The following is a 22,142-nucleotide window of genomic DNA, read 5'->3' on the forward strand; positions in this document are numbered from 1 at the left end:
GGCGACTAAAGTACCGAATTGATTCAACGGGTTGTGTAGCCCAATCCTTTCAAGAGGGATGGCCTAGAAGATTCAATGTGGTTATATTACATCTTTCCCGAGACGGTCGGCCTTGTACCTTAATGGTGCCTGTTACCGGAACGTACCGGATCTATATCCGACAAAGGACCATCAACATCGATAACACTCCCCAAGACCTTCGGGGAGTTCCTTTATCACAACAACAACAACAACAACATGGGTCAGCTGCTAGTGCAAAACTCCTGTACTTTTTTATAGGACTTAGGTGGTACTAAATGTTGCATGCTTTCTGCGCACCTAATACTGTTTTAGAGATTTTTGGCGATGAAGTTTTAGCATTAGCGAAGGTAGAATTTTGGGGCTGGATTAATTTCCGGCAAAAGGACTGACCATATCAAGATGAATTTTTAAGACTGCGATAAAAAGGAAAGCTGCTTCACTGGTTTTCGAAGAGGGAAAGGCAATCACTTACATTCTCAGGAGTTAGCAGACCGGTTTATATGGGTTATCAGTCCACTACACTCCTCAAGATTACCACATCCGTCGTCGTTTATATTGCGCCTGGCGGTCATGCAGTATGAATAAAGTCTTATGCAGCGTGCGCAATATACACATTTACACCTTTATCTCAGGGTTTGATCCAACTTCGAGAAGCCGTCAAGTTGATGGCCTAATTATCATGAGCTGCCTTTGGAGCATAGGTCTACAAAAACTAAAAGTGATTGCCTTTTTACATACACAATGTGCTATAGAATCCAGACCCCTAATTGAGAGGATCAGTAAATCCATACCGAAACATTATCGGTTATGGATACATTTTTTTCATACTCGCTGTTTTCCTGATGCAAAGTTCTTCAACCTTCCGAAAAACTTTCCCAACATACTCGTCTGATGCTTACTGGTATAAAATGAAAGACCTATACTTCACAATGCTTAGTCAATTCAAGTACCTAGTTACGTATACAATTTTCAAAATCAAAATGGCTTCCTTATGCTCCGGCGTTAAGAACTGGTCGAGTAGCACACAAACTTCGCCGGAGAGCTTCAGTTTTAAATTAACATCAATATTTAAAATATCACATTTTTTTCAAATATTTTACTTAGATAAAATACAGATCGTCTGGTTGTCTTCTTCTCATAGTTAGGTTATTGAAATTCGCTATACAACGTCCACACGGAACCACTACTAATTCGTATTGCACACTCCCATTTGCTGTTAGGTCTCGAACTACACTCCGAACTACTTTAAATTTCTACTCAATATTGTTAACGAACTATCTCGGTGATAATTCAGTCTGAACTACATTTCTGAACAATGCTTAATTCGTTTATTCCTTTCATTTTTATCGGAAGTTTATCGAAATCTGAGAAAAAGTTCAAACATACGGACAAACAAATAAAAACAAATAAATACTTGGTAAGCTAAAAAGGAAACCATTATAGTGAATGAATTACGAAAGCGCCGTCCGGGAAGGGCATTTCGCGAACAACGTAGTGCGTTATTTCCTGCTTCATTTAGGTGGCGTAGGAGCACCATTTTACCCTCTATCTTAGAATATAAAAATCACGTCTCACAAATCTTTGGCCGCGATGGACTCCTAAATTACTGAACCGATTTTGAATTTGTTTTTCACCCCGTGTGTAGATTGATCTAACTTGAAATATAGGATAGGTCATATCTCAGTTTATAGTCGCAATATTTTTTTATTTGTTTATACGTAATAATCAAATGTTACGTATACGCCCCGGCAAACACATTTTCAGGTGGTGCGGATATAGTTCCGTGTAATTGGATGGTGTTTAATTAAACAACGTGCTTATCAATAAAAAATAGTATAGCGAGTGATATCAAGTATAGCACATCACCAGGCCCGTCGAAAAGGGGGGGGGGGGCGGATTAGCCCCGAGCCCGGGGTTTCTGAGGGAGCCCGCGATTTAGAGGTACTATGACATTTTTTTTAATTCATGAGAGCGATAACAAATGAAAGCTGTTGATGAGTGCTTTAGTAGAGGGTAATTTGTATACCCCTGGGTGACTAGGGTCTCCAGATATAGGCCAAAACGTGGGCCAGTGAATGCCTAGACAGCGTTTATACAATATGGATATCAAATTAAAGCTATTGATGAGTGCTTTAGTACAGAGTAATATATGATCCAGAGACGGACTGGGACTGGGATTAGGACTAGGACTGGGACTGAGACTCGGAGTGGGACTGGGACTGAGACTGGAATAAAATACATACCACCCTCTGGGACAGGCAATAAGGTATACAGAAGAATTAAAAGGAATTGAGAGAAGAGCAAAGAGAGAAGGAGATTGAGAAAGAGATAGAATGAGACGAAGATGGAGATAAATGAAGCGAAAAAGACGGAGAGAGGAGTGAATAAAAGGACTAGGAAAAAGTGAAGAGGGGTGGGTAGGGCAGAGTCAGACGGAAAAAGCTTATTAAACTGTATGCAGATAGGCCAAATTTAGGGCAGGACAACGTCTGCCGGGTCTTCTAGTAGTCACATAATAATTCATTACCCGGATAAGTGGTCGAACTTTTTCACAACATTTCAACTTATAAGTGGCTGAACCAATGAGAGGCAAAAAAAAATATTAGCAATTCGCGAATACATATATAATTTATTGCAAAACTATGAACATACTTATAGCTTATTTCAAACAACTTTCGGTTTTGCCTTACATCCTTCGATAGCGCACGCTATCACAATTTCCACATCTTCACGTGATGACATACAAACATAGTTAAATAGATCTTTAGTCTACTTAAACACATTGTAGCTATCCATTGCGTTTTATTTGTAAATGCCATAAATCCTTTAATGATCCATTTTATCGCCTTTTAAGCAGCCTCTTATGGCGCACTCCCGCTCAATTATGGAGCCATATTTGCTGCAGCCCAAGTGCACCTACTTACAACATTAATGCGCGCTTTAATGGTCCCAACTATAAGGACGCGTTCGTAAATGCGCGCTTGTGAATTGAGCAGTTGGCTATTACTTTCTCTCCTTGTCTCTCGCCTTGAGAAAGAAGACAAACATATTATTGTAATTTTTATTGCAATGTATTTTATAGTTGTTAAATACATTTAAGCAGTACATACATACATACATACATATGTATGTAACTAAGTATTCATTTCGTTTTCTATAAGTACTTAGAATTAAAAAAACTTTTCTTAAAACATTAATTTTTTGTATATTTTTCTCTACTCTGGTTTGTTCTTTTCAGTTTGGGCCGAGACTGGTGATTTTCGTGATAGTCATAGTTCAATGACCGCTGTAGCAAATAGCTTGGATAGTACACATTTGAATAATTTTCAAACTTCATCATCGTCAACGTTATCGAATCGAAATCGTGATCGTAAAGATGGTAAGTTGTATGTTTCAGCATTCTCAAAGTTAGATTTATAATAAGCTTACAATTTTTTTTAACCCCCATTAGTCAATCTTACCTGAATCTAAATCTGAAATCTAGGACCCGAAGTTAGTTGGTTTTTGTAGAGCTCACTTACTTCCTTATAGAGATAGAAACTGATACGAGAAAAGCAGAGAGAGATCAACTAAGCTCTAACATACATCAGTGACTTAGCAAAGAGCCTTCCTAATTCATTTCACTGTCACAAAAATTATATCCAGCAACCGTTTTTGGCGGATTGCGTCAAAGCAAGCTCTGTTATACCATGTCCACAAGAAAGCAATAATTCCTAGTTTACACTGCCATACCTCATTCAGAGTCGGAACTACAAGCCGCACCATATTGAAGTTCATACGAAATTTTGAAAGCGCACCGTCTCTGAACATTAGCACAACAACAACTAGCCTCGACATAGCTTTAGTTCTTAAACGTTCCTGTTGTTGTTGTTGTAGCGATTAGGTTACTCCCCGAAGGCTTTGGGGAGTGTTATCGATGTGATGGTCCTTTGTCGGATATAGATCCGATACGCTCCGGTCACACAGCACCATTAAGATGCTGGCCCGACCATCTCGGGAACGATTTATATAACCACATTAAACCTCCCAAGCAATCTCGCCCTCCCCACCCCTAGTTACATGAGGAACTTGGCGTCGCCAGAGCCTCGGCTGTTAGTGAAACGGGATTCGCCGCTCGAAGGTGAGGTTGACAATTGGGTTGGAGAAGCTATATATTGCGCTACATAACCCCTTGAATCCTCGTATTCTTTATTGTTTCATGTATGAAAAAAGGTTTTAAATAATTTCTATTTTTAATTTTTATTGAAATTTTTGAGAAAAATGGAAACAACGCGACTTCCAGTTCGTACAATGTGGCAGCTGTTTCGATTGTACCTTGTAAATCTCTTTAAAGCTTTTTCTAAGATTACTGTGCTTCTAAAATGACAACAACAATGTATGACATTCGTGCATGCAGGTTGTAGAACACCAAGACGTGGCTTTGGTCGAGTTTGTTTGTCAACAGACCGATCATTTCAGGAGTGCGCGTCTGAGCCGCATTCCCTGAAAAAAAGGATTCGCGTTGTTTATATTTTGTTCAAAACATTTAATTCTCAACAAAGTTAATGAAGTTTACCTCATTCTGTACATTCTCGATTTGTGCTTCTATGTAGCTCTCAAATTAGGTCATCCTTTTTTTAAGTAAGAACGCTATACTATGATCTACTGGGATTGGCCTTTTCTGTCGTGCGACGACTTTGTTTTATTGCCTTCTTTAAGTACGTTAATTATGAAATTTTGCCTCTTTCATTTTACGATGGGATTTGAAGAGTTTGAGGATCTCTTTTGAATAATTTCAAGAAAACTCTAGGTTATTTCAAGACTACTTTTGAACTATTTTTGGATTGGTAATTCAGGGCTATTCTGGAACTATTTCAAGATTGTTTTCGAAATCATATAGGTAATAGTAAACTTTTTTATATGGACGCATTGCTAGAAGTGGTCCGTTTTTTCCACTGCCCTTTTCCTTTTGGCGCCATTGTCGTCATTTGCTTTATGGGAGTATATTTATAATTTTTTCTTTTGTCTTTTTTTTTAAATTCGTAAAGATAATTTTTTACGTGTTTCTTTTCTAATTTTTTCGAGATTATCTGTCAACTGAAGAAGAGAAATTGTAGTTTAGAGGTGAGCTCATGTAATGTGTATAACTGTTTGTTGTATAAAAATCAAAATAGTTAGTTAAGCTGTCCCCTGTCTTTGGCTTCAGAAATTTTTTTTGGTATTTCTTTTGATTCAACTTTTACTTATTGTTCTTGTTTCTTTTACTTGCTGTTTATTAAAAAACTCCGGTTCAAGTATATTTCCCAAATTTCTAATTTAGTTTGCCTGCTAAGTGGATCATCATACTATCTCGGCTGCTGTTTTGAAAACTTCTCATCTTAAAACAATTTTAAGAAAATACTTATTTCAGAACTTTTTTTGAGGAACGCCTTACCTCAAAACTTTATTAAACGCCTGATCCCAGAATGTGCCTCAGATTAGACGATTATAAATAAAATTTTTAAACATGAACAGAATTTTGAGAAAGAAACTCTTGAATAAGGCGTTTTTGAAAAATATTCTAAGACAGGGTGGTCTCGAATTGGCAGCCAAGAGGTTGTTATGTTCTACTCAATCTTGGGTATTTTGCGCACAATTTTTTAGTACAAATAATAAATTCAAAAATCTGTCTAAACGTTTCATTTAAAGAAAAAAATTAAGCAATCGGTTTAAGAATTAAGAGCTACAAAAGATTTCGAAAAAGAATTTCTTTTCCCCGTCTGCGCAATTTATTTGCAAGTTTTCTTATTTTGAAGTTGATATTCATCAGGAAATATCATTATAAGAAAACAATTACGTAATAAGGCCAACAAAACCCACAAGAAAAAGGGGAAAATTGATTAAAATAACATTCAAACAAATATTACGGACGAATAAGAAAAAAAATCACTTGTTCGCTGATTCTGTACTATGAAATTTTCCCATTGAATGGATGGAACAGCATTCATATTCTCTGACAGACCTGATGTAACTTCTGAAAGCCCCTTTAGATTTATATACCTAATAATAATATCTATATTATAGCATTTTCAAATCAAATGAAACTTTTGCAAAACAAATTAAAATATTTTTATTTCAAATTAAACTTTTTTCAACTAAATTTAAACTTTTTTCTTTTCAATTTAAACTTTTTTCAAGTCAAGTGAAACCTTTTTTCAAAACAAATTTCATTTCATATTTTCATTTTGAAAAAACTTTTCTCAAATCAAATGAAATTGTTTAGAAATCAAGTGAAAACCCTTTTTCAAATGAAACCTTTGTTCATTTCAAGTTAATGATTTTGTTACCCATGATATCTACAGGTTTTGAGCGTCGATTTTACACCCAAAAATATTATGCTATTAACGGTCTTATTTCAAGCGTTATGGAAAAATTTGTTATCGGTGTATCATGTAACCGAAAATCGTTACTAATTAAAGTAAGCGCGATTCTTCTAAAAATTGTTTAGAAATTCTTGTACATGGACACGCTTAGTTTTGTTTTTGTTTGTTCAAACAAATATTTAGCAAACACATGCTATTTTGCGTGGTAATATGACGGTACATCCTATTTTACCGGTAACGTTATTAACCGGTTAAAAGAGAGGTGCTACCAACTTAGAATAAAGGTATAAAAGTGTACTAAGGTAACTTCATATATCGCCGGCTGAGTGGAATATCGCCATTTCTCAGCTGCCGACTTGAAAATGCTTTGTATCAGAAAACATTTGAAAACTTCCTACAACGATTGAAAATTTTGTCCAGGTGTTTTACCACCTATTGACTGACTTTTAAAATTGAGTTTTCCGACGGCAAAACCCATCCTTCGATAAAGTAAGTTTACAGTTAAACTGATAAGCATATTTTTGTGAAAAGTCTATTATAATTACCTGCGACTCACGTCATGCTGCCACAAGAAATGCCAATTCATTCTGTTAAAATAAAGCCAATTCTAACACACGCAATACACAGGAATTGTAATAATAAAAAATACCAAAAATATTTAAAAAATGATAACGTTTGCTTATATGTTAGGTATGACAAGCAAAAAATCATGTTACCCATTTTAAATGAGGAATACGAGACCAATAATATCCGCCTTCTTGCAAAGCTCAGCCTTTTGCTTGATTCTCATTACATCAACCTTGTGAAAAACTAGCATTAGGCATTAACTTGTCTCTCAGAGAGAGCATATTCACGGTCAACGGTAAAAAGGGGATTTATGTTAAGAGTGGATAAAAATGCAAGTTATAAATTCAGGATCACCTTTCGAGACTAATTCGAAACCATATTACAACCGGAAATTTTTCGTGGGCGATTTGGAACAATTTCAGGGTCACTTCGCGGTCGTTCTTGGTATCATTACGAGACTATTTCGGCACCAGTTTGGAACAATTCCAAGATCATTTCAGCATCCTCTAACAGTCCTGAAGAGGGTTTTAAATAGTCTTGAAATTATTACAAAAATAGTACCCAAGTGAGCCCAAAACTATGCCCAAACTTTTTCAAAATGTTATCTATCGAAACAGACTCAAAATGTTATTGAAGTTTTCTGGGAATAATACCTTAAGTAGTATCGAAGTGATCTGGTAACAATCAAAAGATGTTTGCGAAATGATCCAGTATCGAAATATTACCTTAAATTTGTTCCCAAGTGTTCCTGTAATAATCCTAAATTTTTTTTTGGAAATAGTTGTTGTATTATTAACGACAAAGACAATCCCCGAAAGCTTTGGGGAGAGTTATCGATTTTGATGGTCCTTTGCCGCATATAGATCCGGTACGTTCCGGTAACAAAGCACCATGAAGGTAGATACTAGCCCAATCATGTCGGGAACGATTTTTATAACCACATTAAACCTTCCAAGCAATCTCGCCCTTCCCACCCCTAGTTACATGAGCAACTTGGCGTCGCCAGAGCCTCGGTTGTCAATGAAAGAGGATTCACCACGGGTAGATGAGGTTGACAATTGGGTTGGAGAAGCTATATATTGCGCTGGCAACCCCTTAAGAGGGTTGCGCTACACAACCCCTTCAATGAATTTGGTATTTAAGTCGCTTCTTACGACAAGCAAACATACCGCGGGTATATTTTAAGCCCTTTAACCCGCTGGGGATTTTGTAGATAGTCACGAAGCGATTCAGAAGTTGTTCTAAAATTGTTTCGAAATTATGCTTTAAATAATATTGAAGTTATCCGTAAGACATGGTTATCCTGAAGAATGGTCTGAGAATTTGACATACATCTCCTCACAAATTTCCGTTATCCGCTTATAAACCTTAGGATCAAAGGAAATCAGGAAAATTTTTTGCTGGGTATACTTTTAAGCATTTGTTTATTAACGCTTATCACTGCCGAAAAAAAAAAAAATATTTCAAGATAAAACTGTTATTTATAGCTGTTGTTATATATATTAGCGGTACGGTAGCAACCGGTGCTTAATACCATTACAAAAAATAAAATCGTTTGTCGGCAAAAATTTCTTTGATTTCAACTTTGATTTCGAGCACAACATAAACTTTGATGACGGCGGCGGATCGGTTAATAACACTAATATCATTTTCAAATACATTAATTTGTTGCTATTTAGCTGTGTGCACTAATTTTAGCTGATTAGAGATCGGACGTAAAGCAACAAATTACTGGAGGGTTATTGAATTTCTACTCGCATATCGTACGGCACCATAACATTGAAGGCTATCGACGACGAGCGCCATATGATCGATCGATCGATATATTTGCTTTTGTGATGATGTGCATTGATCGAGTTATTGTTTGTTTGTATAAAATATGTATTTTCAAAAAAAAAAAAAATTTAAATAATAAAGTAACCAAAGAGTAATTTTCGAGATGAGCTGTACTTTTGCGCTCAAGTTCTACTTCTATATGCGGATGAGTTTTTCAAAAATCTTATTTCACTTGCTTGGCTAGAAAAGAAAATGTGAAAGAAAAATTTCTTCTGAGTGAAATAATAACTCCCAAGAAAACTTAACACTGCCTTCTCTGCAAGACAGGACTATCAAATAGAACGATGCATCGCAACTTTCGATTCGAATTAGGTGCCTTTCGAGAGAGCGGATTTGATAGATGCCTTTCGGGAGTCCGAAATATCCCTTGGGTCTACACCATCAGCATCACAGGAAAATAAGAATATGTCATTGTAAATGAGACACCGTCACGTGAAAATGAAAAAGTAACTGCAAATGAAAAAGAGCCATTTGGAAATAAAATTTGACAACTGTAAATAAGATAAGTGGATTGTAAATGCGAAAGCATTTTATCGATTTGCGAAAAGTAATTTTTAAATGGGAAAGCGTTAAATGAAAATGCGAAAGAAGAAGATAATGCGAGCGTGTCACAAAGAAATGAGAAAAGTAAATAGTAAATGCTAAATCATCACGCCAATATGCGAGTCGTCAAATTCTAAATGAGAAAGAATTTAATTATAATGCGACAGCATTTTATGGATATGAGAAAGCTTTAGTTGGCGCGATATCAGTGTTTGGGGAGTGGCTCGTCTAAGATGGACACATGCTCTACATCGGTTAGATCAGTTTTTCAATGCTGCACAGAGCAGGTGGACTATTTAAAACACTTAGTTTTGATGTGCGATAACGCTCCATGCCATTCGGGAATCGAGTCAGCGGTAGTCTAGTGGAAGTTCTGAGTCTATCACTGTGCTCGCCAATGTTGATATAAGTAAGCACTGTTTAGGAAAGGTGCAAACTTTTGAAAAAGAATACGCTACTTATAACGTTCTGAACTTTAATTGAATTCTGACGTTACTTAACCCAGGACATGAACCCAGAACCTTCGGTGTGGTAGGCGGATCACGCTACTACTACAACTACACCACGGTGAACTTAATTTTTACGAATTGAAATTTTATGAAGGAGTTTCCGATCATTAATTGTAATTATCTGAACTTGAAATGTAACTTTAGGAACTTTAGTTATTATTTACTGATTTTGAATTTTAATTTTCTGAATTTCAATTGCAGTTTCTGAACGTAAATTTGTGAATAGTAATTTTCGGAACGCTAATTGCAATGTTCTGAACTTAAATTAGTAATTCGAAACATTAATTGTAACTTTCTGAGCTGCAACTCGAATTTCTGAACTTGAATATCAATTTTCTGAACTTAAATTGGAATTTCTGAACTTTTGTTGAAATTTTCTGAATTTAAATTGGAAATTCTTAATTTCAAATGAAATTTTTCGAATTTGAATCGTGACTTTCTAAACTTAAATTAGGAATTCTGAACTTTAATTGAAATTATCTGAATTTAAATTGGAAATTCTTAATTAGAAATGAAATTTTTCGAATTTGAAACGTGACTTTCTAATCTTAAATTGTAAATTCTGAAATTTAATTGAAATGTTCTGAATTCAAATTAGAAATTCTGAACTTGAATTATAACTTTCTGAACTTAAACTGAAAAAGGTGCAGAGACATGAATCGAATGGATATGATACTAATTTTAAATATCGCTCACGAGTACTCACGAAAAGCACTCATCGAGTACTCGATAATATTGAAATAAAAATACCCGTTACATAAAACATCGATACCATTAGCACAAGTAGAAATCTAGTTTTAATTTATCGTTATTAATTCCATCAAATACAACCCGAGTGGGGACTTTTTTTAGTTCTATTACACTTATAGGTTATAAATAGACGGTGGAATTGTAGGCTAAGCCAAGGCGTGAAGGTGAGAAGTCAGTTGTTCCATTACAGTTATTAATCAGCGTCCAAGTCAGAGATTATATGGACAAGAGTGATAAAGTTGAAGAGAATGGGGTAGAGAGTGTGAGAGTGAGTGTGTGTGGAGGGGGAAATGGGACTAGCAGTGGAAGTTGGATTGTTAGTGGGAGTAGGATTGGATTTGGAAGTAGGAACCGGAGTGGCAACGGGAGTGTGTGTGGAAGTTTGAGGAAGATGAATGGAATTGTGGATGGAAAAGAATGGTAAAGCTGAAGAGAATGGGATAGAGTGCCGAGGTAAAGCGAGGCTGATTTTTGAAATGTGGGTAAACCAATTTGCGGCATAACAAAGTCTGCCGGTTACTCTAGTATAGTAATAAAGAAGCTTCTTTATTGGTTTTCTGGTCTACTTCAATCCGAATTTTCATATTTCTATCTCTCTCGCCTGGCCACTATGCTGAAGGCGCCGATATTTGTTACTATTATGCAATTAAACAACAACAATTATAACCAAGGAGACATGCAGCTCTTAGCGCTGTCATTATAACAATTTATGATTACCTGATTAGTTGATAATATACTACTAGTTTTGTTGTTGTTATCTGATTTAAGTGTATGGTGTTTATGTTTAATTAACAAAGGTCGCATCAGTGGCAACGAGCGTCTCAGAAAATGTGTCTGCTACAATCTGTCTGCACTTATTGCTATCTTGATAAAAATGTAAAAGTCGAGCCGATAAAGCGATAAACAAATAAAAACAAAAATAGAAACACATGTAATCGATTTTTAGATATACTCAGACTAATAGCAATTTGTACAATTTTAAATAAACAAATTATGAATGATGTCAGTTTGTGTGTATGAGCGCGTGTGTCTGCTCTTCTCATATACCTAGCTCCCTTTGTTTTTTCTCTTCTCACCTAAATATGTTTGATACATTTATTTACCATTCATATTTACTTATTCTTGTTTATCAACATGCGTTTTCCCTACATTACACATGTTCTAATTTTTTTTTCTAATACCTTATTTCCTTTTGTTGTTGTTGTTTGCAGGTAATCGTTCGGTAAATGAGACCACAATCAAAACTGAAAACATATCAAATTCCGGTCATGACGAACCGATGACAACTACAACAGATGAACCAAAAAACGATAAGAAAAACAAACGGCAACGCCGACAACGTACACATTTTACATCACAACAACTACAAGAACTGGAACATACATTTAGCCGAAATCGTTATCCGGATATGTCAACTCGCGAAGAGATTGCCATGTGGACGAATTTGACCGAGGCTCGAGTTAGGGTAAGTTGTTTCGAAAAGAAAATAGTGTTTGTTTACGTTTTAACCAAAAAACTTAATGTCTGGAGAAATATGTTCTACGGAGATATACTTGAACATATTTGGAAAATTTTGCCAGCTGAATTAACTTTAATTTAGCTTGTGATCTCGACAGGAGCTGAAATTAAGACATTTAATACTGTTGTAAAGCCCATAGCACGGCAACAACAAAACTAAGCAAACTGCATCGACTAGTTTTCATGGGCATAACGGGTGCGATGAGAATGTCCCCTGCTGATGCACTTAGCGCTTAGTGGGAATAGCTCCCTTCCCAATTCTAATAGGGAAAGGGCAACACTAGGCGCACTAAGACTTCAAAATATTTCGGTGTTGAAGCTTGGAAACATGATAGGGCATATAAAAGGAATAAAAAAAATTCATGGGAGATCCCACATGACAATTGCGTGAGGTAATATTCTCTAAGCTCAGAATCTTACGGAACTTCGAAGTATCCATTATGGACAGAACCCACTGGGAAACAGGGAATCCTTATAATGACCCTGACTCATAGGCCTGCTTCACGGATGGATCGAAATTCGATAACAGAAGAACAGGAGCTGACATCTGTGGGAGGAACTTCAAGAAATCGATACCAATGGGATGCTACCGCATCATATTTCAGGCAGAAATCCATGCAATAAAAGTTTGCGGTAGAGAATGCATACATAGAGACTCATCCTCTAAGAGCACCTACATTATTTCGGACAGCCAGGCAGCCCTGCGTTCCTTGCAATCCTACACAGTTGCATCTAAGCTAGTGGATGACTGCATTGAAATCCTTAATGCCATGGGAACCAAAAACAAGGTTTTGTTAGGATGGGTTCCCGCTCATCATCGATATGAAAGTAATAAACATGCAGATTACCTTGCAAAGCAGGGTACCTCTTATTTAGTCCAAACTTCGGATTCTCATTTCGTTAACCAAAGTACTTATCGGCGTGTGGGTCGGCTCAAAGCTCTAACCGAATAAATTTGGCGCCATTTGGATCTTGTTGGGTCGCTTTGAGTCATTATTTTTATGCAGTAATACGACTGTTTATAGAGTTTGAGAGAGATCATGATAGCTGTTTTACTCAAATTTGTTGTTGTTGCGGTTTACATAGTCGCTAAAGTAAGTAACTGTTGTGTGGAATCGATGCAAGCAATTAGAAGGCATGAAAGCCCGTTGTCATCCCATTTAATCCAGTGATGATGTAAACTTGTAGCTACTTAGAGAATTTTTGTCGATTTTGACCGTGGAATTTTTGGTTATCTTACAAAATGCAGGTGCAGTCGAAAAACTCGTGCAGCATGATCAGATGCAACACAAAGACTGCTTTTGAAAAGTGGAAGTGGCTGAACCACTATTGAACAAATATCTTTGGTGAACCTAGAAATTTCGCGCAACCAACTAATTGAGGCTAATATTTTTTAAGGCGTATGTGTGTATTTACCCAGAGTTTGCTTAGCTGACTCTATACAAGCGCAGGTGGTCAACGAACTCCGAATTCGTATGCTGACTTAGAAAATCAGCGACAGTTGTCCGAAATACGGCTATGTGTGGAGATAGAAAATTCGAATCTTAAAATAGTGAGATACAATCGAAGCCAAGGTCAGGCAGACGCCCCAAATCTACCTTCCACCTAGCCAAAAAGGAGCTCAGAGCTTTGATGGTCTATTTACTATTTAAATATATTTCAAATTATCTAACCATAGAAGCGTTGTTTAAACTTGTGTACATTAGTCTGACCAGCCTGGAATAAAATCTTAGTATTATTGGGCTTCCAAAATCAGAAAACTGTAGCATATCACGAAACCGGAACAATGAACAGGCCCTCCAATCTTGCTCGCAATATTTATCGGGTGTGTTTATCAGGACATTAAATTCGTAGATTGGTATTTTACTAAGAACCTCGGCGCAAGCAACCAGCGCTGTCTGGTGTACCGGCATTGGCATTTTCGTTCAACGCGTTCCATCAGACCAGCAACCCTTTTGAGCAGAATCGATTTAACTACCGTCTTATAAAGCCAGTGGACAACTCCTGCCGAGAGTTCCATGCTGCTGCCGATGGCCCTCCCACATCGATTCAAGGCAATCACTGCTCTACTAGAAATGTCATCTACATTCGGCCCCAAACCAAATCCCCTCCTAAAATCGTTATAAGATACTGAGCCCTACCAAAAAATACCAGCGGAAGTTCTAAAAATGGAGTCCCAAAAGGGAAAATCTTATAGCTACTCCGTTTTTTTGAAAGTGTATAGCCTCTCCAAATGACCCAGCCTATTCAACCTGTCAAAACCCCGCGCTCAGAACTGCCACGGGTTGTCTTCGTATGTGGCCAGAATATCGTCTACACGTTTTCAGGTTTAGTTAAGAAAGTTGCAGTTGAAGTTCAGAAAATAACAATTGAAGTTCGGAATTTCCATTTGAAGTTCAGAATATTACAACTGTAGTTTTTTTTTTATTTTCTGAAATACAACTGCGATTTACTTACTTACTTAATTGGCGCTTAACCGTTTAAACGGTTATGGGCGTTCAACAAGGCGCGCCAGTCGCTCCTTCTCTCTGCCAACCGGCGCCAATTGGTCACACCAAGGGAGTTTAAATCGTCTTCCACCTGGTCCTTCCAGGGGAGTGGTGGCCGCCGCCTACCTCTGCTTCCATAGGCGGGTTCCGATAGAAACGCTTTATTGGCCGGAGTGTCATCTTTCATTCGCATAACATGGCCTAGCCAGCGCAGCCGCTGCATTTTAATTCGCTGGACTATGTTGATGTCTGCGTAGAGCTCGTACAGCTCATTGTTAAATCTTCTTCGGCACTCGCCATCGCCAACGCGTAGAGGTCCATACATATTTCGAAGAACTTCTCTCGAACACTACGAGCTACTTCATCTGATGTTGTCATGGTCCATGCTTCTGCACCATATAGCAGGACGGGTACGATAAGTAACTTGTAGAGTATGATTTTCGTTTGCCGAGAGAGGACTTTATTTTTCAATTGCCTACCTAGTCCAACGCTGCATTTATTGACAAGAGTGATTCTTCGCTGGATTTCAGAGCTGGCGTTGTTGTTAGCGTTAATGTTGGTTCCCAAATAAACGAAGTCTTTTACTATTTCCAAATTATGGCTGTCGAGAGTAGCGTGGTTGCCAAAGCGCATATGCGCTGACTCTTTGCTCGATGACAGCAGGTACTGCAATTTCCTGAGCTTAAATTTTCATTTTTGGAATTTCAATTTTAAATTCTGAAAATCAATTGTGAACTACAAATACAAATTCTGAGCTTCAACTGCAACTGAAAAGATGTAGAGACATAAGAAGTTATCTTCGTAAGCACTAAGACGATATCCAGCACACAAGAATTGAGCTGTTCGAACCAATAGAGCATTAAAAACCCCCACAATAATCCCCAAAGAGTCGGCAAAGATCTATGCAGATAAATGCCCCTTTGTCAATATTTGATAGCGCGGAAGTCGCAGTTGAAAAAAGCAGACCTCTCAGGTAGACGCGCAACACTCTGGCACAACTTCGATGTGGATACTGTAATAGGTTTAACTCTTTCTTATTCAGAATCAACCCCGACTTACGCAATGTATGCCCTGCATGCAATGTGTGTCCCATGACCCATGTCTTTTCATTCTTCGTAGAAGACTCAGCCTTCCTAATCATAGGAACCATATAGCCCTGAAAAACCTTTGACCAGGACTGCCAGATCATCTACGTATGCAACCTCTCAGTGGCCACTGGGATCTAGCTCCACCAGAAGCTTGTTTACTATCGCAACCAAAAGTAGAAAAAAACAGAGAATCCTTATAATGACCCTGACTCAGAGGTCTGGTTCACGGATAGATCGAAATTCGATGACGGAAGAATAGGAGCTGGCATCTATGGGCCGATCTTCAAGAAATAGATACCAATGGGATGATACCCAATCATATTTCAGGCAGAAATCCATGCAGTAAAAGCATCTTCATTATGTCGGGCAGCCAGGCGGCCCTGCGTTCCTTGTCCTACTAAATTTCAATACGCATTATACTCAGATGTAACTGAAATATGTGTATATCTTTCACCTCAACACTAATTTTATGTTTCACCTCTAAAAATTGTGTGTATCCACTATTCATCGCAACCGATTCAGCTATATGTATGTTATACACTATGACCACCAGACCTTTGTGTCTTCGCTTTTCGGTACAACATGTTGTGTAGCTACTTGCCGCTAGATGGGCAAGTATTATCTAAGCGAGGATAAGCGTTTTTTTTTACGCGCAAACGTAAACGTATACGCGTGTAAAAAAAACGCGGTTATTATTATCTTTTTTTATTTCTCGCAAATATGTAATTTCGAAAACACAAGTCACGTCATCTACGTATAATACAAACAAATGCGAATAAATTTACAGTTAATAATTATGCGGTGACATTTATCGAAAACCCGCAAATTACCGATAATTTTCACAGCCGCACATTGCTCATTTATTTATTCCGTTTGCAAATTACAAAACAAAAATCGAAAAAGTAAAATCAAATAGAAGACAAAAATGGCCGGCGCTGCGGTCAGAACAAAAGTTTGGGGGTTACCCACGCGTACTTATGTATGTGTGTATGTATGTAAAGCTTGTTTGGCTCATTGTTGGAGGCAGAGTTTAAATTATGAGTCTCCATATTCACACAACAAGCACGACCGCACGCAAAACACGAACATTGACCGCAATAATTTTGTAACGCCGAATAGCTTTGACAATGCAACAATTGTTGTTGTTATTGTTGAGCTTCTTGTCTGTATTGAAGTTGTTGCTATTGTTCGTGTTCCTGTTATTCGCATTTGTGTTGATGTTGGTCACTGGCCAACCATTCTGTTTTTTGTTGTTGTTGTTTGCTGTTGTTTTTTTGTTGCTGTTGTTGCTTTATTGCATCATGGCTGCCAACTCGTAAATTCGTTGTTTTTGGCATTTTTACTACCGAGCCAAATGGTAAAAGGAGGAGAAAAAGAACCGCAAAATAATCTGAACAACAGCTGCGACATCAGCGCATAACACAACAACAATAATGATATGGGAGCTTTTGCGAGAACTTACACACACACACACACATGTACTTACACACACTCATACACAATGCATTAATACAGATTAAACGCTGCGGGGTTTTGTGCATTTTCAGAATTTATTTGCAAGGCTAGCGTAACAACACCAACACACACACACACACACGACACACACGCCCGCTTGCAAGCAATGCATTTGCAGTCTGGTTTGTCCCTACAACCGCTAACCCATCTCAGCTTCGCACCATGTCATGTGCTATAAAAAGTAGCAACATTTTTTGGATAGTCGCGCATTGCAGTGAAATTTCCTCCTTTGACCTCGAGCCAACCTATTCATACTCTGCAGTTGCATTTTCGAGTTTTAGGTGCTTTGTTGTTGCTGTACCTTGTTGGTTATGAACCTGCCATAAATTTACGTTTCGCGTTTCTGGTTTGGCGGGCTTTGTTGGGCGATTTGCAATTTATTTTGTATTCGATTTCATGTTGTTGGTATTTTTTTTCTTCCCTGATGGGCGTTTGCATATATTTTAAAATGCCTATGCCGAAATTAGTGAGAAGGGTGTAGCTAGATTTTTAATTAGCCTTCGAACTGGAGTAAGGCATCGTCAAAACGCTAAAAACTATAGACCCATAAGCCTTACCTCTTTTATGGTGAAGGTCAGTCCTAATTAGACCCATGGGTTTAGTGACATCAACCGGGCGTGTAAGTAGAGGAACTGCCAAGGTAGGAGTTCGCAGACTGATTCTATGCAATGTCGTACTGAACGCTAATCTACTAGAGCTCAATTAGAATGGAGTTAAGGTAGACGTCGCTCTCGCTGAAATATGCTCGTTTTCTTCAATAGTAAATACAATTTTACAGGGACGCTTCGGAGAAAGCTTCGGAGGACACATGTCTGGGCCGCCAAATGCAGTGTGAATGTGAGCCAAAGACAAACGGAACTCATACTATTTTCTAAAATACTCAAAATATCACAGTTTCGGCTTAGTATTCAAAATTCAATCCTCTCCCAAGGATTTTTAAGTATTTGGTAAAAGGCGATGGCGATGGGATGATAGCCCGCTTTGAATAGACAAGCAGAATGAAGTTTAGCGTGCGTTATGCCTTTCGCAGTACCCCGGATCTTCACATACAAGATAATGCCACTAAATCAGAGTTTACAATTGACGAAAAAAAAGTAACATGCAGATCCAACATGAATATGTCTTCAGTTAGCACATGTTGTTCCAGAGGACTTTGTCCTTGATCCAGTCAACAAGGGCTAGTAGCGTCCACCTCGTCGGTTTCAAAATGGAATTTCGGTACCACCTTGGCTGACTTTAAGATACACAGGGCTCCATAACAGCAGGCGGAATTTATTAGACTCTTTCGTTCAAATATTTTTCATGACGTATTCTAAAGCTTTCAACTGAATTTTTTCTAGACTCTGCACGAGGCTTAATAACGCTGTGGCCACTAAACTAAAAGAGCTTTATAAAGTGATTCGTAGAATATTTTTTATGCAAGTTAGCACTGGAAAGCGGCCTCCACGCCACTGTTGGCAGCCATAATTTCGAAACAGTAAAAGGTTTCGCTAATTTGGGAACCAGCATTAACAAGAACGACAATATCAGCTCACTGCTACAACAACAACAATATCTGCTCTGAAACGCAGCGAGGAATCACTCTTGCCAATAGATGCTACTTTGGACTGGATAGACAATTGAAAAGCAAATTCCCCTCTCGGCAAATCATGTAATAGAAATCATTTAAGTACACGTGCTGCTATATGGAGCAGAAGCATGGACCATGGCAACATCCGATGAAGTGGCTCTGGGAGTGTTCGGTAGAAAAATGTTGGCTACGGCGAGTACGGAAGCAGGTTTAATGATGATATGTACGAGCTCTATGCAGACATCAACATACTCCAACGAATTAAAACTCAGCGGCTACGATGCTAGACCAAGTTATGCGAATGAAAGATGACACTCCAGCTAAGAAAGTATTTATATCGAAACCCGCCTATGGAAGCAGAGGAAGAGGGTGACCCCCACAAGTAAGCAGAGCGAAGAAGCGACCTTCGCGCTTTGTTGGGCGGCCATAGCCATTAAGTAAGTAAGTAATAGGCGCATATTCTTGACAGTTGAGGGAATCTAGTCTTACTCACTCCAATTTTGGAAGTACACAGGGAAGTGTCTGGCACATTAAATATAAATAAGGCCACATTAAATATAAATAAGTGCTTTGAAATAACTCTCCTCAGCGCTCAAAACATTTTGTAGATGATTTGAAGCATCTCAGGAACTCTCCTACAATCTGTCGATGAGTTCAAAGTTCGGGACTATCTTCAAATACTCATTGTAAAGATTCGTGCCAGGAAGCAGTTTGCACTTTTCCCACCCGTAAAAATTTCTTGATACTGACTTAGTTTGTTTTGTTGAATTTCCGACAGGGTGGATAAATGATGATTACGGCGTTGTGCCATCATCAATGTCGATTTTCCTTCTGATCTGTTGATGTCGTTTGTCTTGAATTTATAGTTCGTAGGTAAATGAGCAGGTATTGTCAAAATGGATTTTTTCAGAAACGAGGTTGGGTTTTACTGAAATATTTGTGTGGCTAACTGAGGCAGGTAAAAGTCAGAAATTCTAGTGGTTTGACCTTCTTTGTGGGTTTGTTGCTTTGGTGCATTTATTGTTTTATGTTTATTTGTTGTTGTGTGTTTGTCTGGTGTACCTATGTGATTACTTTGTTTCCTATAAACAAGTTTTAAAGGGTCAAAAATTGTGTTTATCTGTTCGTTTATTAATCTACCGTCGAATGCTTTCTTCTCGAAACCAAGTTTAACAAGGGATGACGGAAAATAGTTCCAATCTACACTTCTTGATACATTTAGATTCGTTTACAAAATTCTAACTTCACACTACCGGTGGTCCCATAAGAGATCGCGGACCTATAAGAAATTTTGTTGATCCACAATTAACCAGTACATAAACAGCGGTAACGCTTAGTATTGATAAATACCAAATCAAACTAATTTTTCACAATTCATTCAAAAAACAAAAAACTTCATTCATCTGCTATTATCCGCTGATATGTATTCAATAAAAATATGCCTTTCAGACATCCCTCTCGTCCACACAAAATCACATTAATGACGAAACACCATAGGCTAATGCACCCCTCGACGTTACTCAAACGCACATTGGCGTCAATGTTTGCACGCACTTAATCCTTTTGTATACAATATCTGATAAATTTTATTGCCGTTATTATTAAAGTCAAAGATTCATTTACATTAAACACATCTAGCAAAACCATTTACAAAAAAGAATAAAAAAAAAACGAAACAAAAGGATATAACTGAGTACAGAGATGGGCAGCAGCTCATATGCTAAATTTGTATGTTCAATTTATCGTTTGCATTTTCAGTTTGCCGCAACGCATTAGATCATTAATTTCAATGCGGTTTCAAATTCATTAAACTATTCAAAGGGTCGTCACAAAACCCGACCAACTAAAAAGGGGTGTAAATGACAAAAGGGAGAAAATTTGTAAAAGCTGTTCGGTTGCTGTTATTGCCGCCTCTATGTAGCTAGTGTAGTTATAGCTGTAAAGGGTGTCTGTATCTATCGGATAACCGCCTTTCTATCTGCCACAGTGTTGACAAATTACCTACCGCTATTTTGTTTTGCATTTGTATTTGTATAATAGGCATATTATTGGCGTATTTTGCATCCCAACTCCCAGTGGTCTTATCAAGCAGTCATTTCAAATGCGCATGGAGGTGTGTACGATGAGTATAATGGGTCCATAAAACAAGCTGCCTCATCATTTGGTTTGAAAAATGTTTCCTATCTTTGTTGTTTTACATATAACTTACGTATGCGTTTGCGTGTTTGTTACATTTAATATTTGTTGGTTTGTCATTATACGGAAAATATGTTTTCATTTTAGCATTTTTCGGAACACATGTTCCAATTGACATAATTTCGCATCATGATCTACATTAAATAAATATATATAAGATGTGTATGTAGATATTTGAACATGAGTACTTCTTGCGGTTTCTTGTGGTGTATTAAGTTGCACTTGTTTGCAATGCGTTTGAAGTTGAAGCGTGAAGGGCGGAAGTTGAAAACGAAAACCGAAACTTGTATGTATGTATATTAGCTGACAGGTTGAAAGTCGTTCTTAGAAACGATAGATATGTAGCTGTACAAGTTTATAGATTATCATTGCCATAAACTTCGCATTAGTGGTGTTCCTATCTGCAGCTAATTATAAGAAATTGTAACGCATTCTAATTTGCTCTTCCTAATCTAATCTTGATCACAAGGACTAATATGTAGAAGTATTAACAGCCATATAGTATATACACTCAGCTAATCTTTCCAACAGCTCAAGTATAGCTTTGCTTAAACATTTTTACTACAAGAACTTTCATATCTAAATTCTTGATTATCTTCTTTCCTAATTTTTCTTGTGTTAAAACACCACCCTTGTCTAATAACAGTGCTTATTTTGCAGCGAATTATATGTGACGATTGGGTTCAAACCCCGGGCAAAGCAACATCAAATTTTTAGAAAAAAGTTTTTTCAGTTAGAAGAGTCGCCCCTCTGTAGTGTCTGGCAAGCACTCCGAGTGTATTTCTGCAATGAAAAGCTCTCAGTTAAAACTCATCTATCTTGCAGGTGCCGTTCGGAGTCGGCATAAAACAAGTAGGTGCACTGAACGAAAAAGACTGGTAAAATCAACCAAATGGATAAAAATTGACAGAAATTTCGGTTGAATTGACGGAAATACGGGTCATTCGGCTGATTTTACTTACTTACTTACTTAATTGGCGCTTAACCGTCTAAACGGTTATGGCCGTCCAATAAAACGCGCCAGTCGCTCCTTCGCTCCGCCAACCGGCGCCAATTGGTCACACCAAGGGAGTTTAAATCGCTTTCCACCTGGTCCTTCCAACGGAGTGGGGGCCGCCCTCTACCTCTGCTTCCATAGGCGGGTTCCGATAGAAACACCTTCTTGGCCGGAGCATCATCTTTCATTCGCATAACATGGC

The 22,142-nt window shown here is 37.8% G+C and overlaps 1 protein-coding gene across 1 annotated transcript in view; it reads left to right on the forward strand.

The window, feature by feature from the left end:
• Ptx1 (pituitary homeobox homolog Ptx1) overlaps nt 1-22,142 on the forward strand; it is a 160,610-nt gene that overhangs the window by 98,770 nt on the left and 39,698 nt on the right. The window contains exons 3-4 of the mRNA XM_067760917.1: nt 3,260-3,400; nt 11,779-12,032. Of these exons, the coding sequence (XP_067617018.1) occupies nt 3,260-3,400; nt 11,779-12,032 (395 nt within the window). The remainder of the gene's footprint in view (nt 1-3,259; nt 3,401-11,778; nt 12,033-22,142) is intronic.

The sequence above is a fragment of the Eurosta solidaginis genome, chromosome 1, assembly GCF_040869045.1.
Source record: "Eurosta solidaginis isolate ZX-2024a chromosome 1, ASM4086904v1, whole genome shotgun sequence".
Lineage (NCBI taxonomy): Eukaryota > Metazoa > Arthropoda > Insecta > Diptera > Tephritidae > Eurosta > Eurosta solidaginis.